Source organism: Neomonachus schauinslandi, chromosome 7 (genome assembly GCF_002201575.2).
Source record: "Neomonachus schauinslandi chromosome 7, ASM220157v2, whole genome shotgun sequence".
Classification (NCBI taxonomy): domain Eukaryota; kingdom Metazoa; phylum Chordata; class Mammalia; order Carnivora; family Phocidae; genus Neomonachus; species Neomonachus schauinslandi.
The window spans coordinates 64,345,135-64,364,531 of record NC_058409.1 but is presented as its reverse complement, the minus strand read 5'-3'; the positions used below and the strand labels follow the sequence as shown (position 1 = coordinate 64,364,531).

The following is a 19,397-nucleotide window of genomic DNA, read 5'->3' as shown; positions in this document are numbered from 1 at the left end:
CCCAGCCACCCCATCCCTCCCACCCCCCACCACTCCAGCAAACCTCAGTTTGTTTCCTGAGATTAAGAATTTCTCATATCAGTGAGGTCATATGATACATGTCTTTCTCTGATTGACTTGTTCCGCTCAGCATAATACCCTCCAGTTCCATCTATGTCGTTGCAAATGGCAAGATTTCATTCCTTTTGATGGCTGCATAATATTCCATTGTATATATATACACCACATCTTCTTTATCCATTCATCTGTTGGTGGACATCTTAGCTCTTTCCATAGTTTGGCTATTGTGGACATTGCTGCTATAAACATCGGGGTGGGAGGTAAAAGATGTTAACAGACATTTCACAGGAGAGGAAAAATAACCAATAAACTTATGAAAAGTTGTTCAACTTTATTAGTAATCAGGGATGTGCCAAGTTAAACCACAATGAGATAAATTTTACACCTATTATATTGGTAAAACTTAAAGTATTGTAATGCCACAATTTGATGAAGATGTAATAACCTGCATAATCATTTTAGAAAACACCTTAGCATGATCTAATGAAGCTGATATACTTCATACACCCGTCATAACTTCTACAACCCATCAATATTATACATACACTTTATAATATTTTCTAATTATAAGTCCTGATGTGCTTGGAACAGTCTGATTTATACCACTTTTCCTAGGATATTTTAATAGCATCTCTTTGCTTTCCCCAAGTTTTTCTAGCTTGATAAAATTCATTGTTACTTTATCATCATACTTAAAGTACATATATGATTTACTTAATGAATCCCTATTAACAGAGATTAGGTTTTGGCAATTTTTTACTCATTTTGCACTATCATTTTCTTCCTTCTAAAAGTATGTAGGCAGTATGAAGCAATTAAGTGCAACTTCTAGATCTGGTCCACCATCAATAGGGTACACATGGCTCTCCCATGGGATCTGCTTAAGTCAGGCTGATGGTTAAGAACCCCCGAAAGACAGTATCACCTGATGGCTAACATAGGGGATCATCTGACTTAGCTATTCTTTCTAACTCTGTATTCATCTCTTGGTGATCATATACACCTTTTTTTTTGTTTCTCTTAACATCCTAAAACAACATTTTTTTCCTTGAGAGATACACATTTTTTTTCCAGATTTCCTAGAAATGTTTCTAAAGAGAAGTACCTCTAGAGAACAGTATCTCAACCTCTAAATCATTTAAAAATGTTCTTCAGAATCTCCTGAAAATTTTCTACCTCCCCCCTTACAAAACTAATCCTGTTTTTTGTGAAACAAGGAATTCTTGAAACAAGTAAACAAAAAATTATAGTAGTCTTGTTACTTTTTGTTATGTCTTTATGTATTTTATCTTTTTTTCCCCTTAAAGTCTTTGCATATTTTAAATTATTAGTATTGCAGTGGTTGTGCCCATATTTTTCACCACGATTGCATGTTTTTTTCAACCTTTACCTATAGAGATTCTGCTTAAATATAACTTAATTTTATATGAAGAAATGCATTCTGAGTTAGTAAATGGGGGATTGACAATAATTCTAAATTGTGTCACCTTGTAATATTTTAGGGTGATGGCAACCACCCTGTCTTAATAATTCATAATGTGTTCAGCTTATCCAAGTAAATCCCATTTAAGCATGATAATATTTTATCTTTATTAAACTGCTTTTATAGTCCTTTCCATCCTCAAATACTTATCAAGCCTACAATTTGCTATTGATAGAAAGATGTGCCAGTGAAATAAACATACAGTTTCTCAGTGCTTGGCATACCCTACTATAAGTTATCTGTCTTTTAGAAAGTACATTATTTCCCCATGTCCTAAGACATTTCAGAAAATAGAAACAGTGGCTTTGGGTATATGACAGAGATAGAACTGCACAGTAAACATATTATGTCAGTATATACTGTTCTAGCAGTTTAAGCTAGTTCTAAGAGTGTTAGAACCATTATATCTCTCTACACTTTAATCTTATGGTATGAAGTTCAGCTGAACTAAATCCAACTGACCAAATTGCTTAGTTACATATAATTCTATCACAAAATAAAGAAAATTCTATTTGTGGACCATATAAAACACTAGCAGATTGGAAGACTACTTCAGCTTAAAGAGATTCAACTCACTGGTAGAGCTATGTCCATGGAGGGTCAGAATTGTTCAGTTTAGGAGGTCTTGGAGGTTCATATAAAGACCATGATTTTATTGATAATTTTTCCCATGTCATAACCCAAGAGGGTCAATAAGGGGCTTTTTGTTTGTTTGTTTTTAAGAAATACAATGATAGTCTTTATGTCTTCATTGAAAAATAATTGTTTGACAGCAATATTGATTAACACTTACTTGAGAAACCCTGAGTTAGTTCCAAAAGAATTTCATAGCACAAGGTTTGAAAGGTTTTCCTTCCTCCTTTATTGTGTGAAGAGAGAAAAAAAAAATCTTTCTCAATGACACTTCAAATGTAAATTACCCAGTTTAAAAATGATCAAAGACAGAAGAAAACATGTTGAAGAGCACTATGACTGTCTTGAATCACATTTCTAAGAGCATGACACCAGTGACATGATTGCTTACCTTTTGTGTTATTAGACTATGATGGGAAATAACCACTGAATTCTGACTGAGATAAACCATCAAAAGATTATGTTTCCCATATCAAACTGTCAACTCAAACATCTTATTTATCTCTTGGTTCTTCCTTTGGGAATGCCAGTGTGATGTTGGATAAGACTTGGACTGTTCTTACCTACAAGATTAAGCAATGTTGCTTTTTCTGCTAATTACAAGACAGCTTCAAATAACTTTTGCATCTTTTTTTCCCCACCTTTATTGATCTATACTAGATATATAACATTGTTTAAAGTGTGCAGTGTAATGATTTGATATATGTGTGAATTGTGAAAAGGTTACCACAATATTAGTTAACACATCTGCACCTCACATAGTTATATTTTTGTGTGTAGTAAGAACTTTTAAGTTTTACTCTCTTAGCAACTTTCAAATACACAGTACAGTATTGGTTTTTTTTTTTTAAGATTTTATTTATTTATTTGAGAGAGAGAGAATGAGAGAGAACACATGAGAGGGGGGAGGGTCAGAGGGAGAAGCAGACTCCCTGCCGATGTGGGACTCGATCCAGGGACTCCAGGATCATGACCTGAGCCGAAGGCAGTCGCTTAACCAACTGAGCCACCCAGGCGCCCCACAGTACAGTATTGTTAACTATAGTCACCACAGCATATTACATCCCCAGAACTAAACACTGCTGTATATTACATCTCCAGAACTTATTCATCTTATAACTAAAAGTTTGTACCCTTCACCTATTTTCACTCCCCAGGCCCCTACTCCCAACTCTGCCCCAGGCAACCACAAATCTATTCTCTTGTTTCTAGTTTGTTTGTTTGTTTGTTTTTAGATTCTGCACATAAGTGAGATAACTTACTATTTGCCTTTATCTTATTTTACTTAGCCTAATGTACTCAACTTTTGCATCTATAGTTCATTCTCTTTCTAATGAATATTTGGGTATTGTGGGAATATCATTTTGGATATTAGTATTTTCCTCTGATTCTTTTCCCAGCCTGTTATGTCGGATACGTAGGGGTGATTAAAAGGGAGCATTAGAATGTCCAGTTAGCTCAGTTGGTCAGACCATGGTGCTAAAAGGAAACACTAAAAAGAAAATACCTGATGTGGAGGTGTTTACAATGAAGCCAAGGAGAGTAGTGACAATCAAAATAGCAAAATTTAATTATTTTATTTTATTTTTGAAAAGATTTTATTTATTTATTTGAGAGAGAAAGAGAGAGAGCGTGAGAGAGCACAAGCAGGGGGAACAGCAGGGGGAGAAGGAGAGGGAGAAGCAGACTCCCTGCTGAGCAGGGAGCCCAATACGGGGCTCCATCCCAGGACTCTGAGATCATTACCTGAGCCGAAGGCAGATGCTTAACCAACTGAGCCTCCCAGGCGCCCCAGCAAAATTTAATTATTAATACAATAAAGGAAAAATAGTTATGAAAATGACAGACTTCTCCTTGCCAGGGTCAGCCTATCAGGAAGGATATACTGGGCACCTGAAGCATGCAGTAGGACTGAGTTTGGTCTTGAGGAGTTTACCTGACCAGATTCGCTTTCTTTCTATGGAGGCATCTCCCAGTAAGAGGACAGAATGAACTGCAGGCCTGCTGCTCTTTCTTCCCATCATAACTTTTAGATTTAATCAGCATCTTAAGCCTTACCAAAAAGGAAACTTCAAATTCAATGGTCTTATTGGAAAATTCCACCAAATACAAAAAGAAAAATAGTGCCAGTCTTACACAAAATCTTCCAGGGAATAAAAAAAAGAATGACTGTATTCCAGTGTCTTTATGAGGCCAGCCTAACCTTAACCAAAATCTGAGAAGGTTAGTATAAGGCAAATATCAGGCCAGTTTCATTCATGAGCATAGATAACAAAATTCTAAAACAGTATCAGCAAACTGAAACTGGCAATATATGAAAAGGATAGTATATCATAATCAAATAGATTTTAACCCATAAATGCAAGATTGGTTTAACATTTACAAATTAATTAGTGTAATTTATCACATTAACAGTAATAAAAGAGCAAAAATAGATACAGAAAAGTAATTTGAATAAATTAAAAATCTATTCATGATAAAAGCCTTTAACAAACTAGGAATAGAGGGGAAGTTCCTTAATCTGGTCATGGACATCTACAAGGAGCCTATGACAAGCGTCATAGTTAAAGGAGAACTGTTAAAAACTTTCCTCTGAGCTAGGAATGAGATAGGAAGACCTTATTTCTATTGGACATTGTTTTGTAGGGAAGAAAAATTAAAGGCTATAAGGATTTAAAACAAATAAATGAGAATGTTGTTTTCTTAGACAATATGATTGCTTGCATTGAAAATCCAAAGCAGTGTACAAAGAAGTTATGTAATTAATAAGTAAGTTTAGCAAGTTTTCTGGATATCAAGTCAGCCTACACATTTTTATATATTTCTATGTAACAGAAAAAAATTAGAAAATGTAAATTAGTAGTAAAAATGACTATTTTTAGTAGCATGAAAAACATAAAATCTGGGCACCTGGGTGGCTTAGTTAGTTAAGCATCTGCCTTCAGCTTAGGTCATGATCTCAGGGTCCTAGGATCGAGTCCCACATGGGCTCCCTGCTCAGTGGGGAGTCTGCTTCTCCCTCTCCTGCTTGTTCTCTCTTACTTGCTCACTCTCTCTCTCAAATAAGTAAATAAAATCTTGAAAAAAAAAAAGAAAAAAACCCATAAAATCCCTGGATATAAATCTAATGAAGGATATGTGAGGCATCTACACACAAATCTGTAAAATATTATTAATAGAAATTAAAGACAAATCAATAGATGTGTATACCATGTTTATTGATTAGAGGATGTAATGTTGTACAGATGTCAACAGATTATTTAAAGATTTATAGATTTAAATCACAACCAAAATCTGAGTGAGTTTTGTTGTTGTTGTTGTTAAAGTTAACAGGCTGATTTCTAAAATTTATATGGAAATGTAAGGGGCTAAGAATATCCAAAATACTTTTAAAGCAGCAGAAAAATATGGACAACTCATACTATTGAATATCTGGCCTAAAAGCCACAGTAATTGGCAATAGATCAATAGAACAGAACAGATAATCAGAACTAAATGCACACAAACATGAACACTAGATTTATGATAAAGGTTACAGTATAGAAGAATAGTGAAAAGATGGTCTTTTCAGTAGATGGTGTTAGGTCAATTGGATATTCATGGGGAAAAAATAAATTTCAACCTCTACCTTACTCCATTTAAGTCTGGTTGAAGAGTAGAGCTAAATATAAATAGTAAACTAATAAAATTTCTAGAAGATAACATAAAAGAAGATCTTCATGGTCTTGTCATGAAGAAAGATTTCTCAATAAGAAGAAAAAAGCATTAACCATAAGTGAAAATATAAGTTAGACTACATTAAAATTAAGACATTTTAATCATCAGAAGACATTGAGAAGAAAGTGAAAAGGCAAACCGCATAGTAGAAGATATTTGCAATACATGTAGTTGACAAAGGTCTCATTCCCAAATACAGGAAGAGTTTCTACAAATCAGTAAGAAGACATAGATAATCCTTACAACAAATGACTCTTTTTAAAAACTTTAATTTTATTTTTGTTTCTTAAAATTTTTATTATTGAAGTATAGTTGACATAGAATTTCATATTAGCTTCAGGTATACAACATAGTGATTTGAAAACTCTATACACTATGCAGTGCTCATCACAATAAGTGTAGTTACCATCTGTCACCATACAGTGTTATTACAATATTATTGACTATATTCTCTGTGCTGTACTTTTCATCCCTGTTACTTATTTTATAACTGGAAGTTTGTATCTCTTAATCCCTTTCACCTTCCTCCTACCACCCTCTTCTCTGGCAACCACCAGTTTATTCTCTGTATTTATGAGTCTGTTTCTGTTTTTGTTTGTGCATTTTTTGTTTGTTTTTTAGATTCCACATTTATAAGGGAAATCACATGGTATTTTTCTTTCTCTGACTTATTTCTCTTAGCATAATACCCTTTAGGTCCATACATGTTGTTGCAATGGCATGATCTCATTCTTTTTTTGGCTAATATTCCATTGTGTATATATATATATACACCACATCTTCTTCATCCATTTGTCAATCTGTGAACACTTAGGTTGCTTCCATATCTTGGCTATTGTAAATAATGCTGCAAAGGACATGGGGGTGCCTAAATCTTTTCAAATTAGTGTTTTCATTTTCTTTGGGTAAATATCCAATGAGTGGAATTACTAGATTACTTATTTAAAATTTTTTTTTTTATTATTCTCTGAGAAACAAACTGAGGGTTCTAGAGGGGAGGGGGGTGGAGGGATGGGTTAGCCTGGTGATGGGTATTAAAGAGGGCACGTATTGAATGGAGCACTGGGTGTTATATGCAAAAAGAAAAAAAAAAAACAAAGAATGGAATTACTAGATTATATGGTAAATTTCTATTTTTAATTTTTTGAGGAGTCTCTATACTGTTTTCCACAGTGGTTTCACCAACAGTGCACAAGTGTTCTTTTTTTTTTTTAAACATCCTTTCCAATACTTATTTCTTGTCTTTTTCATGCTAGCTATTCTGCCAGTGTGAGGCGATATCTCATGGTTTGGGTTTGCATTTATCTGATGATTAGTGATGTTGAACATCTTTTCATATGTCTTTTGGCCATCTGTGTGTCTTTTTTGGAAAAAAAATGTCTATTTGAGTCCTCTGACCATTTTTAAATTGTATTATTTATTTTTTTGGTGTTCAGTTGTTTAAGTTCTTTATATATTTTGGATATTAACCACTTATTGGATATATCATTTGCAAATATCTTCTTCTATTCAGTAGGTTGCCTTTTTACTTTGTTGATTTCCTTTGCTGTGCGAGAGCTTTTTATTTTGCGGTAGCCCCAATAACTAATTATTGCTTTTGTTTCCCTTGCCCATGGAAATATCCATAAAAATATTGCTAGGGCTAATGTCCAAGAAATTACTGGGTATGTTTTCTTTCAGAAGTCTTATGGTTTCTTATCTCACATTTAGGTCTTTTGACCTTGGACAGACTCTCGAAGAGGTGCTTCACAAAAGATATTCTCCACACAGTCAATAAACATATGGCAAGGTATTCAACTCGATAAGTCACTAGGAAAATGCAAACTAAATCTACTCTGAGATACAATTATATAGTCCATAAAATAGCTAAAATTTACACACACTGATGCAGAGAAATAGGAATGCTTTATTCCCTGCTGGTAGGGATTTAGGTTGATAAAATCCACTTTGAGAAATTATTTAACATTATTTAGTAAGGTTGTGCATACTCATAACTTATGACCTAAGAATTCTAATTTGTATGAATAGGATCAATAGATATCAACACAGAAATACATGTGTAAGAATGTTCATGGTACAATTATTTGTAATAGCCACAAGCTAGAAATGCTTGACAACAGTAAGATGGATAAATAGACTATGCATATTTATGCATTTAAGCACTATACTTCAATAAACATAAATGAACTTCAGTTACATGCAACAACATGAATTGATTTCAGAGAAAAAAGATAGACACAAAAGAATATGTATTGTTGATTTCACATATGTAAAGATTGAAAATAGGTAAACTAATGGTGTTCAAAGTCTGGATAGTGGTTTTCCTTGGGGAGGAGGAGATATAAGTGACTTTTTCTTCCTACACCTGATAGATGTTTACATGGGTGTGTTCACTTTGCGATAATACATGGATTCATATGTATGTATGTATGTATGTTATCTCCAATCTGAACCAATTCTCACTAGTGCCACTGCTAATCCTCTGGTCTAAGCCACATCATTACCATCATTTCTCATGTGACTTGCTTTTTTCTTGATTTTTCTCTCTACTGTTTTTCTTGACTTTCTTTAATATGTTTTTGATACAGTAACCAGAAGGTTTCCTTTAAAATTAAGTCAAATTATATCACTCTGCTGCTCAAAATCCTGCAGTGGTTCCATGTTTCATACAGTGTAAAAGCCAAAGTCCTTACATTCACCTACAAGAACTTACATGGTCTGATTCTCCATTACCTTTGTGTTGTTATCTTCTACTCCTCCCTCCCAGCTTACCTGTCTCCCCACAACTCCGCAGTACCCACACTGGCCCTCTTGCAGTTCCTGGAATATACCAGCATGCTCCTTTCCACTAGTGTTGTTCCATTAGTCTGGCATGCTCTTTGTTGAGACGGGGGCTAACTTACTCCTTCGAAGTCTCTTTTAGGTATTACTTTTTTATGATGACTACCTTCACCATCCTGTTTAAAATGGTAACTTAGCCCACCCCCATTAGTGCTCCTAGTTCCCTTTACCTTGCCTTCATTCTTATTTTTTATGTAATACTTCTATCTCCCTAACATTTGTTATCTGTCACTTCTTTCAGGGATCCTTCTTTCATTCACTGATACATCTCTCAAGAACTTAGAACACTGTAGGTGCTTAGTAATATTTGTGGAATAAATGAATGAATGAATTTATTGAATGTCTAACATGTGACAAGATTTCTGTTGGGCATTGGGGGTGTCATGTTGAGCAAAACCAAAATAGATGCTTCTCTCACAGACCATTTGCCAATTTTAGAGACAGTTATCACATGAAAACAAACAAATGTTAGTTGCAAGGGGTGATAAGAGCCAAGGGTGCTTTTAGAATACATTATTTAGGAATTTATTTTGGTCTGAGGTGGGTCAGAGAAGACGTCCCAGAGAATGTGATGTTTGAGCTGAGATATGATGAAAATGCTAAGTGATTCTAACTTGTTAGGCCTGAGGTGCGGCCCAGGTATGGACATTTTAAAGAAAACTCTGCTGGTATTTCTAATGTACAGGCAGCCTGGAGAAGCACCCTATACCAGGGCTTTTCCAGCTTTAATTTACAGATCACCTGGAATCTTGCTAAAGATCAGATTCTGATTCAGCAAGTCAGGTATGGGCCCTGAGACTCTGTAGTTCTATGACGCTCCTAGGTGATGCTGGTGTTCTGTGGATTACATAATGAGAAGTAAGACTACATAGCATTGGCCCCAGACTGTCTCATGAAGACACTGTGTTTTCTAAATTATCAGCTGGAGGGGATTATGCTAAGTAAAATAAGTCAAGCAGAGAAAGACAATTATCATATGGTTTCACTCATTTGTGGAACATAAGGAATAGCATGAAGGATATTAGGAGAAGGAAGGGAAAACTGAAGGGGGAGAAATCAGAGAAGGAGGACGAACCATGAGAGACTGGACTCCGGGAAACAATCTGAGGATTTCAGAGGGGAGGAGGGTTGGGGAATGGGGTAGCCGGGTGATGGGTATTAAGGAGGGCACGTGTTGTGATGAACACTGGGTGTTATACACAACTAATGAATTGTTGAACACTACATCAGAAACTAATGAGGTACTACACAGTGGCTAACTGAACATAATAAAAAATAAATAAAAAAGTATTAGCTGATTTGTAATCCCCCCTCCTTGCTTCAGTTATATGGACTATACATCCTGAGAATCTGAATATTTCAGCTCACATCATGGATGTTATTCAGCTGCCGCATAACTTTGTATTATGTAGGCTTTGTTTACATGTTTTATGTGTGTATTTGTGCATGTGTCTCTTCCCCTAGGGACTGTGTCCTCCCAAAAGGCAGGGATTATGTCCTCTGTCAAATCCACTGTGGCCACGATAAATACTCAGTTTCTACTGAATAGTGCTGACTCTATTCAGGCAAATCATTTTCTTTCCATATTATATGTATAAAGGATGATTTAAATTATCCTTTGAAATGAACCATTCACTTTCACCTTGCTGAGAATATCAATGACAAATATATTTACAGTATGCCTGGTCAAACGCATATTTATGAGAAAAACTGAAGACAATAATAAATGTAATATGTAATAATAGAAAATAACAGTAATAAACAATAATGAAAAATATTCAAATTTTCAGCAGATTGTCAGAGTATTTTTAAGAACTATGGGGAGAAGTTGAGTTTTCAAAAATAGAACATTATTTCAAGTTTATTTTTTGAGAACAGAGTTGTACCAGGAAAAGCATTGTTACTCCTTCCTTCCTTCCTTCCTTTCTTCCTTCCTTTCTTCCTTCCTTTCTTCCTTCCTTTCTTCCTTCCTTTCCTTCTTTCCTTCCTTCCTTCCTTCCTTCCTTCCTTCCTTCCTTCCTTCCTTCCTTCCTCCCTTGATATGTCCTAATTCCACAGGTTTGTTGCAAGCTTTGTAAGAGCAGAGATTTTAGCTAATTTTTGAATTAGTATTTATTTAGCACCTAAGGATTAGGAAATGAGTCAAGGGTATATCTGAATGTTGATGTTTACTTTAAGTGGAAGGGATAATGCTCCCCTAAGATAGCTCACCTATATTGGCCAAAACCACATACAGTGATTTTCTACTTCAATCAGAAATTCAATGAATCGATAGTTTAAAATTAAAACAACAAAGGTAACACTTACTGAGTGCTATTCTAGGCACTTTACATGTATTAACTTATTTAGAAGGCAGTTACTATTATTAGTTCAATTTTATAGACTAGACCCTGAGGGTCAGAAAGGCTAAGACTGAAAATTATCTCTTCCTTAAAGTGGAGCATATTTGAGATACCACATTAAAATTAGAATATTTCAGGGAGGCAATGGAATAGAGCAAAAAACAAAAAAAAAAAAAATCAGAGCTCTGGAATCAGACAGATTCACACAAGAATCTTGGCTCTGCCACTAATTCCCTATAGATCCTTGGGTAAGATCACTTAGCCTCTCAGGATTGCAGTTTTCTCATCTACAGAGTGGGATGGAAATCACATATCCTACTTATTTGACTTATACTACTTCTACCCACCTTGACTCAGAAGTGGGTAGAAAAAGCAACTGACTTATAGACCTATCACCTCATAGGCGCCCTTCTGTCACCGACAAAATCAGGTTTTGCAATAATCTTTCCCCTCTCCCCTTCTCCTCCCTTTCTTCCTTCTTCCTAAGTAACTACCATTTCTTATGCACCTGCTTCATATCAAATGCTTTACATACATACATACATACATATGTACATTCATACATAAACTAAGCTTTTCTTTATTTTTATTTTATTTAATATTTATTTTTATTTTTTCCTTATTTCCTCTCATTTATTTTCAGTAGTCCAGTGAAAGAGGTATTGGTACCCCTCAGTTACAGAGGAATTAAGCAGGGGTCTGGTCCAGTTCACCATTGCAGGTCATGCAGGAGTGCTTGGACCACATACTTTAAGTGACAAAAAGCTAGAACAAAGTTAATATAAGCACGGGAGGGGCATGTTCATTTATGTGTTTTAGTTCTGTCCCTTAGCAGCAGGGATTTGGAGAGTGCCTTATCGAAGTTGGGATGACCAGTTGGAAGGCAACGACAACCACCGCCGTCACAACAATGGCTGCAGTATTTATTTGTGTCAGGAACTGTGCTTTCCGTGTACAATCTCACAGCAACTCTATGACGAATCAGTATTTGAACCCCATTTTACATATGATAAAATTGAGGCCCATGGACTTTAAATAACTAAGCTTGCATAATTTTGAGTTGGGATCCAAATTTTTCTTCACATGTTTAAATAGATTCAAATATGTAGTTTTTCCTATATTGCAAAAATTGGTAGTTTAAAATAAATAGTTGGAAGCCATTATAATGCATTTATGCAATAGGTGAATGTAGATGAACCTCACAAACATGGTGCTGAGTAAAAGACAGCAGAAAAAAAAGCACATAGTGTGTGATTCTATTTATAAAGTTCAAAAACAAGCACATCTTAGCTAGAATGTTGGAAGCAAGGATAGTGGTTAACTTTGGGAGGGTAGTGATTGGGGGAGCATGTTTCTGGGGTAGTGGTAATGTTCTTATTCTTGATCTGCTGGGTGCTGATTTACATGTTCATTTGCTGAAAATTTATTGAGCTACACTTAAGATTTTTATGCTTTTCTGAAGATAGGCTGAATAGGTGCTATATTTAGATTAAAAGTAAGTAAATAAAAAATTCATGAATAAGCTCCTCTTTAATTTTATTTTGATATCATTTCTTTTATTCCTAGAGCCTATATTTCTATTCCATTTTCCTCATAGAATTTTAACTTAGTTGAATTAAAAATTTTAATTCTTTTATAACCATAATGCTAAGTCTTAAAAAATGTTTTCTTTAGGGTTGAATTATCCTCAAGATTTGTATTGGTACACAATTGGCAATATATCAAAATAATATAAATTTTTATATAAAATTATTAAACATTAGAAATAAATTTTATTGGAAGTGCATTTCAAAATTAGGTGGATAGTCTGTTCTTGGATGTGAACAATTAGAATGAAAGATGGATCAATATCAGTTCTAGTCCCACTATGATGTAAGCATGGAATGATTGGAAGGCCTTAACAGGAATGAAAGGAATTTGTTTATTTTTAATAACAATCTCGCACAATTATTTGAATTTATTCTGAATTGAATACCAAAGACCACAGCAATATATTACCAAAATTACTTTTAATAATCTGTAATCATGATAGGTTCTTTTTCAATTTTGTTGAGGGCAGAGAATTGTGAAAGAATTTATAAAATCACCTTTATTTACTCAGGTTCTGAATTTCTAGTGAGCATAACAAAAGCGTTTCAGGGAGACTCATCAAGTAACTGTTAACTGTATTTGTTTCTCTTTCATTTAGAGGCATTTAAAAAAAATCTGATATATTAGAAACTGCTGGGAACATTGAAACCTTGTTACTTTCAGTATCCCTTTGCCAATACAGTGATTTTTGATAAATTACATTTATTGTATCACATGCTTTAAATATTTTTTCACCAAAACTTTGGAACTACACATTTAACTCATTCGAATTAAGGAATGCATCTGTCATTATAACCAAATAAGCAGACCAGTTTTCATTATCAAACCAATCAGGTAAATTAGGTTTACTTTCTCTCAGATAAACTTGATTGCATTTATCAATTCAAATCAATGTGTTAATACACACTGCCTGACATCTCACTTCTTAATGCTGATTTTAGGTCAGGCAAGTCACAGAGCCTTCCTAGGACTCTGTTGCCTAAATGGAAAAGGTTCCACTGCTTTCAATTTTTCTTACCCATACAGTCTAGCTTTATTCTCTTAGGCTCTTCTTTAAGAGGGATTTTTTTTTTTTGTAAGTATTTGGGTGATGCAAGAGATGAAGTCCTTAAACTTAGTATCACTCCCTCTGCTACACTGTATAAAACATCTGAATCCATTACATCCCTACTGAGGCCAAACCCTCCTGTTTTTATGCCACATTTGGCTCTTAGCAAAAATATGTGTAAGACAAAGAAAAATAGGGGGCCTAGCAAAGATTTATGAAGTCTTGATTAAAAGAGACTTTAGTACCAGCACTTTTATTATTTTTTTTTCCTTTGGAGCCCTGGAGGTTTTTAAATATCTCAAGGCATTACAATATAGTAAAATTTGGAATGAGGGAGATTTTATTTACCTGTTTACCTACATATATTAAGTATGTATTTATGTGGGAAAAGGACAAATGAGAAATTGAGAAGAATGAAACAAGAAAGGAGAACTGTAGAATTCCCTCCATCTAAAACCATTCTTAGATCAGTTTTGTGAAAGAACATACATGGAAGATGAGGATCTGGAAAATGACCCCCTTGAAACCATACTTGGTTGTGTAGCCTTTGGAAAATTGTTATGTGCTCTCAGGGGTTCTCTTTTTGAAGAATGCTGCTGTAGAATTACCAGTGAGGAGGTCTAGGAGGTCTACGTGTCAACAGAGTTCAGAGTAGAATGGTGAAGGTGACTCAAGTAGCTCATGGAGGTGGCTGGTTCTGTAGGTGAGTGTATTTAGAAGGGGACAAAAGAGGCCTGGTTTAGGTCAGGAGTGAATGGGGCTTGGGGGGCAATGATAGTATTGAGTAACTTCAAATTTGCCCAGTGATAGTAGAAAGCAGTAGATTTTGTGTGTGGGGAAAGAAGCAAGGTGTTTATCTTTTGCTGGAAGGAGCCTCATAGGGGTTAGGATGTGGTCATTTGATATAATGATGGATTTGGGCAGGGGGAATAGGGTAAGAAATCTGAGGATCAGGAAGAGGATGACAGGGATATTTCTCTCATGGGAGATTGTCCTGGGATTAAGGGGATGGGAAAGGAAAACATATTTTTGTTATATCCCTATTTCTGTCTTGTAGTATTATGTACCCAGTAAATTCTTGATACTTGTTAATTGATTAGTTCATAAGCAATGTGATTAAAGTTTCTGTCTGTTAAAATCACTGACAGTTCAGAAGAGGGATTCTTCTCTGTTCCTCACATATCACATAAATGGTAGATCAAATTACGGTAATTTATTAAAAAATTAGAATTCAGGGAGTATTTTATTCTGGGAAATTGTAAGGTAGTCAAATAATCTCCATGTAGGCTAAGTTGCTTCAATTTCCACAATCAAGTTACCCAGTAGTGGACTTTGATAGTAGTTTTGATAATAGACTGCATGTTTTAAACAGTATCTGAGAAACATCTTTCCTGTTATTTCTGCATTCCTCTAAGGAGACAAATATTATGAAAAGTAAACATGCAAGCAGGTTCTGGGAAAGAATGAAATTGTGTATATTCTTTAATTAAAGCAAGGTTTTCTTCTTCCGAATTTTTGATAACCTCTAAAAGTATGAGAGAAAACACACATGGAAATGTGAATGCAGGTACACACAACTTGGTAGCTTCCCAAAGGAGAAGAAACCACTCTCATTAGTTAGCAAAGATAAGAATAGAAATAATGGATTTAAATTTGAACAAAAAGTGTTTGAAAGAGTGGAGAAAAATTTAACAGTAAGATCAACTGGGGAATGAAACCAATTTCTGGAAGAGTTGATGGGATCAAAATCATGTGAAACTGTAAGGTTGCGGCTCGTCAAACACCTCTAGAAGAATGCACTGTGTACTCAACATTCTCTATAAAGACACAAGTGAAGAAAGCAAGTGAGAGCAGTGAGCAGAGGGACAGAGGGGGTTTAAATCCCTGTCCAGTGTGGTTTTCTTTCTTCTCCAGTGTGAAACGAGAGAAGTTGGAGGCTGTGGGCATGCTTGCATGGCGAGTAGGGACAGTGACTCCACTGTGGGATAGCATCTGTGATTATGCCTGGGAGCCGAGCCCAGGAATCCTGGGTATCTTTTTCTCTTCCGTTTCCATGGGAACTTAGGGAACATTGAGGCAGATTTTCTCTTTACCACTAGGAAGTGCAGTTTTAAGGGGATAAAAGATACTCTTTCCTGGAAAGATGGGGTCCGTAAATGGCCCATAGAGATATACTACATTTCAGGCACATAAAGGCTTAGAAGAGATCATGACTGAGCACACGGGATAGGCAATTTTTCCCTGCTTGGCTTAGAAGTCACTGGAGAGAATGATGCCCTGTGAGTGGAGTTTATCTTAAGGCAAATGAAGATCTGGATAGAATAATTGAGAATAGAGAGTACCTGTGACCATTTCTAACAGACCTCTTAGGAGCAAACTTAAATGCAGAAGTGGTGATACAGGACTGATTATAAAAATGATGTCTTAGGGGCGCCTGAGTGGCTCAGTCGTTAAGCGTCTGCCTTCGGCTCAGGTCATGATCCTGGGGTCCTGGGATCGAGCCCCGCATCGGACTCCCTGCTCTGCGGGAAGCCTGCTTCTCCCTCTCCCACTCCCCTTGCTTGTGTTCCCTCTCTCGCTGTCTCTCTCTCTGTCAAATAAATAAATAAAATCTTTAAAAAAAATGATGTCTTAAAATTGTTTATAGTTTAGTTTATAGGTTGCTGCCAGAGGGGTAGAGCCTCACATAAATGAGTGGAGCCATCATTTAACAGATTCAGTTGCTAGCTCTTCTGTTGTGAGGTTAGGCCATTTCTGACTACAGAGGGCCCTGCACGTGCCTTCCATGTCCCTCAAACAGCTGGGTTGTGTTGTGGTCAGCTGTCCCTTATGTGGAAAGCATCTCTGTTACCACAGTATGAGACAGATTGTGTCTCCCTCCAAATCCATATGTGCGAGTCCTAACTCCTGATGCCTCATAATGTGAACTTATTTGGAGATAGGGTCTTTTTAAAAATTTTATTATGTTATGTTAGTCACTATACAAAATACATCATTAGTTTTTTTTTTTAACATTTTTTAAATTTTGTTATGTTAATCACCATACATTACGTCATTAGTTTTTTGTTTTTTTTTTTTCTGGAGAAATGCAAAAGAAATCTTTAATTAGTTAATTTCCAAATAGCTGTTCCTGCTATAGTTTTTTAAAAATTTTTCACTGTTATGTTAATCACCATACATTACATCATTAGTTTTTGTTGTAGTGATCCACAATTCATTGTTTTCGTATAACACCCAGTGCTTCATGCAGTACATGCCCTCCTTAATACTTACAGAGGTAATCAATTTTAAGTGAGGTCATTAGAGTGGACCCTAATCCAGCATGACTGGTGTCCTTATGAAAGGAGAAATTTAGACACAGAGATATACATGGAGGGAAGACAGTGTGAAGAGGCGTAGGGAAATGTTGGCCATCTATAAGCCCAGGTGAGAGGTCTGGAATAGATCTTTTTCTCACAGTCCTCAGAACCAACCTGCTGACACCTTGATTTCAGACTTTTAGCCTCAAGAACTATGAGCCAATAAATTTCTGTTGTTCAAGCCACCCAGTTTGTAGTCCTTTGTTTTGGTAGCCCTAGCACACTAATGTACCTACTAATTATGGATTCACATACACTGTTTTCTTTATTTCCTTCCTTCTTTCTTTCTTGCCTTGCTTTGTCTTGTTTCCGTTCCCTTCCCTTTCCTTCCTTCTTTCTGCACATGCTGTTGTGTTAGGCATTGAGAATACAATAATCTTGGCCCTCAAAGAACTTTCAGCTGCGTGATGAAGATATATGTATAAATGGACAGTTTTAAAGTGCTGGAGTAGAAGAAGAAGTAGGAGGGATTCACTTTAATTATTTGATGTCTACTATGTACTATGCAGCATGATTCAGGGTTAAGAGGCATATTTGAAATCCAACTCTACACTTCACATTCTTCATGTTGAAGAGCTATTTAATCTAAGAGATAGTTTTCTCATTTGTAAAATGGGGAAAGTGGTGTCTCCTAGTGGGATTTGTGTAAATTTTAAATGGGATACTGAATGTAAAATATTTAGGATAGAGTCTGTGTCTTAGCTCAGGTTGCTATAACAAAATATCAGAGACTAGGTGGCTTAAACAAAAGAAATTTATTTTCATGGTTCTGAAGGCTGGGAAGTCCAAGATCAGGGTCCCGGCAGGTTTGGTTCCTAGTGACAGCTCTCTTCCTGATTTGTAGACAAGCTGCCTTCTTGTTATGTGTTCACATGGTCCTTTCTCAGTGTGTGCATATGGACAGAGAGAGAGATCTTTCTGTTTTCCTCTTCTTTTAAGGGCACTAATTGCACCTCTACAAACCCAGATACCTCCCAAAGACTCCAAATACCATTACATTAGAAGTTAGGATTTCGGGGAAAGCAGCAGCACCACATCCAAGATGGAGGCCAGCAGGAGGCTGATGAAGGAGCTTGAAGAAATCCGCAAATGTGGAATGAAAAACTTCCGTAACATCCAGGTTGATGAAGCTAATTTATTGACTTGGCAAGGGCTTATTGTTCCTGACAACCCTCCATATGATAAGGGGGCCTTCAGAATCAAAATCAACTTTCCAGCAGAATACCCATTCAAACCACCGAAGATCACATTTAAAACAAAGATCTATCACCCGAACATCGATGAAAAGGGGCAGGTCTGTCTGCCAGTAATTAGTGCTGAAAACTGGAAGCCAGCAACCAAAACCGACGAAGTAATCCAGTCCCTCATAGCACTGGTGAACGACCCCCAGCCCAAGCACCCACTTCGGGCTGACCTAGCTGAAGAATACTCTGAGAACCATAAAAAATTCTGTAAGAATGCTGAAGAGTTTACAAAGAAATACGGGGAGAAGCGACCTGTGGACTAAACTCTTCCACGACCGATTCCAGCGAGTGTGAGCGGAGACCCCGCAAAGCAGGACTCTGTGGAAAATTGACACGTGCTGCCGCCTGGCATTTGCTTGTGGCAGTTACTAACTTTCTACAGTTTTCTTAATCAAAAGTGGTTTAGGTAACCTGTAAAGAAAGGATTAAAAATTTAAGATGTTCTAGATCTGCTTTCTTTGTTTTAAAAATCACTGCTTCAATCTACTTTAAAAGAATGGTGTTTCTTTTCTTGTCCAAAAAAAAAAAAAAAAGTTAGGATTTCAACATATGAATTTTGAGGGGACACAAATATGTAGCCCATAATAGCCTGAAGCATAATATATAGCAGATATTATTAATTGCTGCTTGGGGAACATGTGGTAACTGGAATTGTATACAGACAAATAATGAAATTGAGGGCTGACAGGATAACCAAACAGAATGTGAAGTCCAGAACTCTACTTTGCTATTCATGTAAGCGTTTTATCAGGGTGATGTGGGAGGCATGGAGTGAGTTTTTTTTTTACAAAGATAACAGTAATATTTCATTTAGAAAGATCTAGGTTAGACTTTCCTGTCTGGCCTTGAGGTTGTGGGGCCGTCAAAGCACTCTTTCATGTAGGAGAAATAGCTTTGTTTCGGGACTTCCAAGAGGAACGAGAGTGCTCTTAGATTTGGTTATGACATTCCCATTTTGACCTGGGAAGTGGAATTTGTGAGGATGGTGTCTTGATTTTCTGAGTTGTGAATTAGGAAGCTGGATGTGAGATTTTGTGGCTAAAGCCATTAACAGGATACATTTTTTTTTTAAAGGATACA

The 19,397-nt window shown here is 36.0% G+C and overlaps 1 protein-coding gene across 2 annotated transcripts; it reads left to right on the top strand.

Moving 5' to 3' along the window:
- Positions 1–18,115: 18,115 nt before the first annotated feature.
- LOC110589071 (ubiquitin-conjugating enzyme E2 L3-like) lies at positions 18,116–18,580 on the top strand. Of its 2 annotated transcripts, XM_021699461.1 has the most exons (2): positions 18,116–18,142; positions 18,239–18,580. In XM_021699461.1, exons 1-2 carry the CDS (start codon positions 18,116–18,118, stop codon positions 18,578–18,580), a joined length of 369 nt encoding a protein of 122 aa, XP_021555136.1. The 2 variants fall into 2 exon arrangements, with proteins under 2 accessions (XP_021555136.1, XP_021555127.1); XM_021699452.1 differs by having other exon boundaries at positions 18,116–18,580.
- Positions 18,581–19,397: the final 817 nt, after the last annotated feature.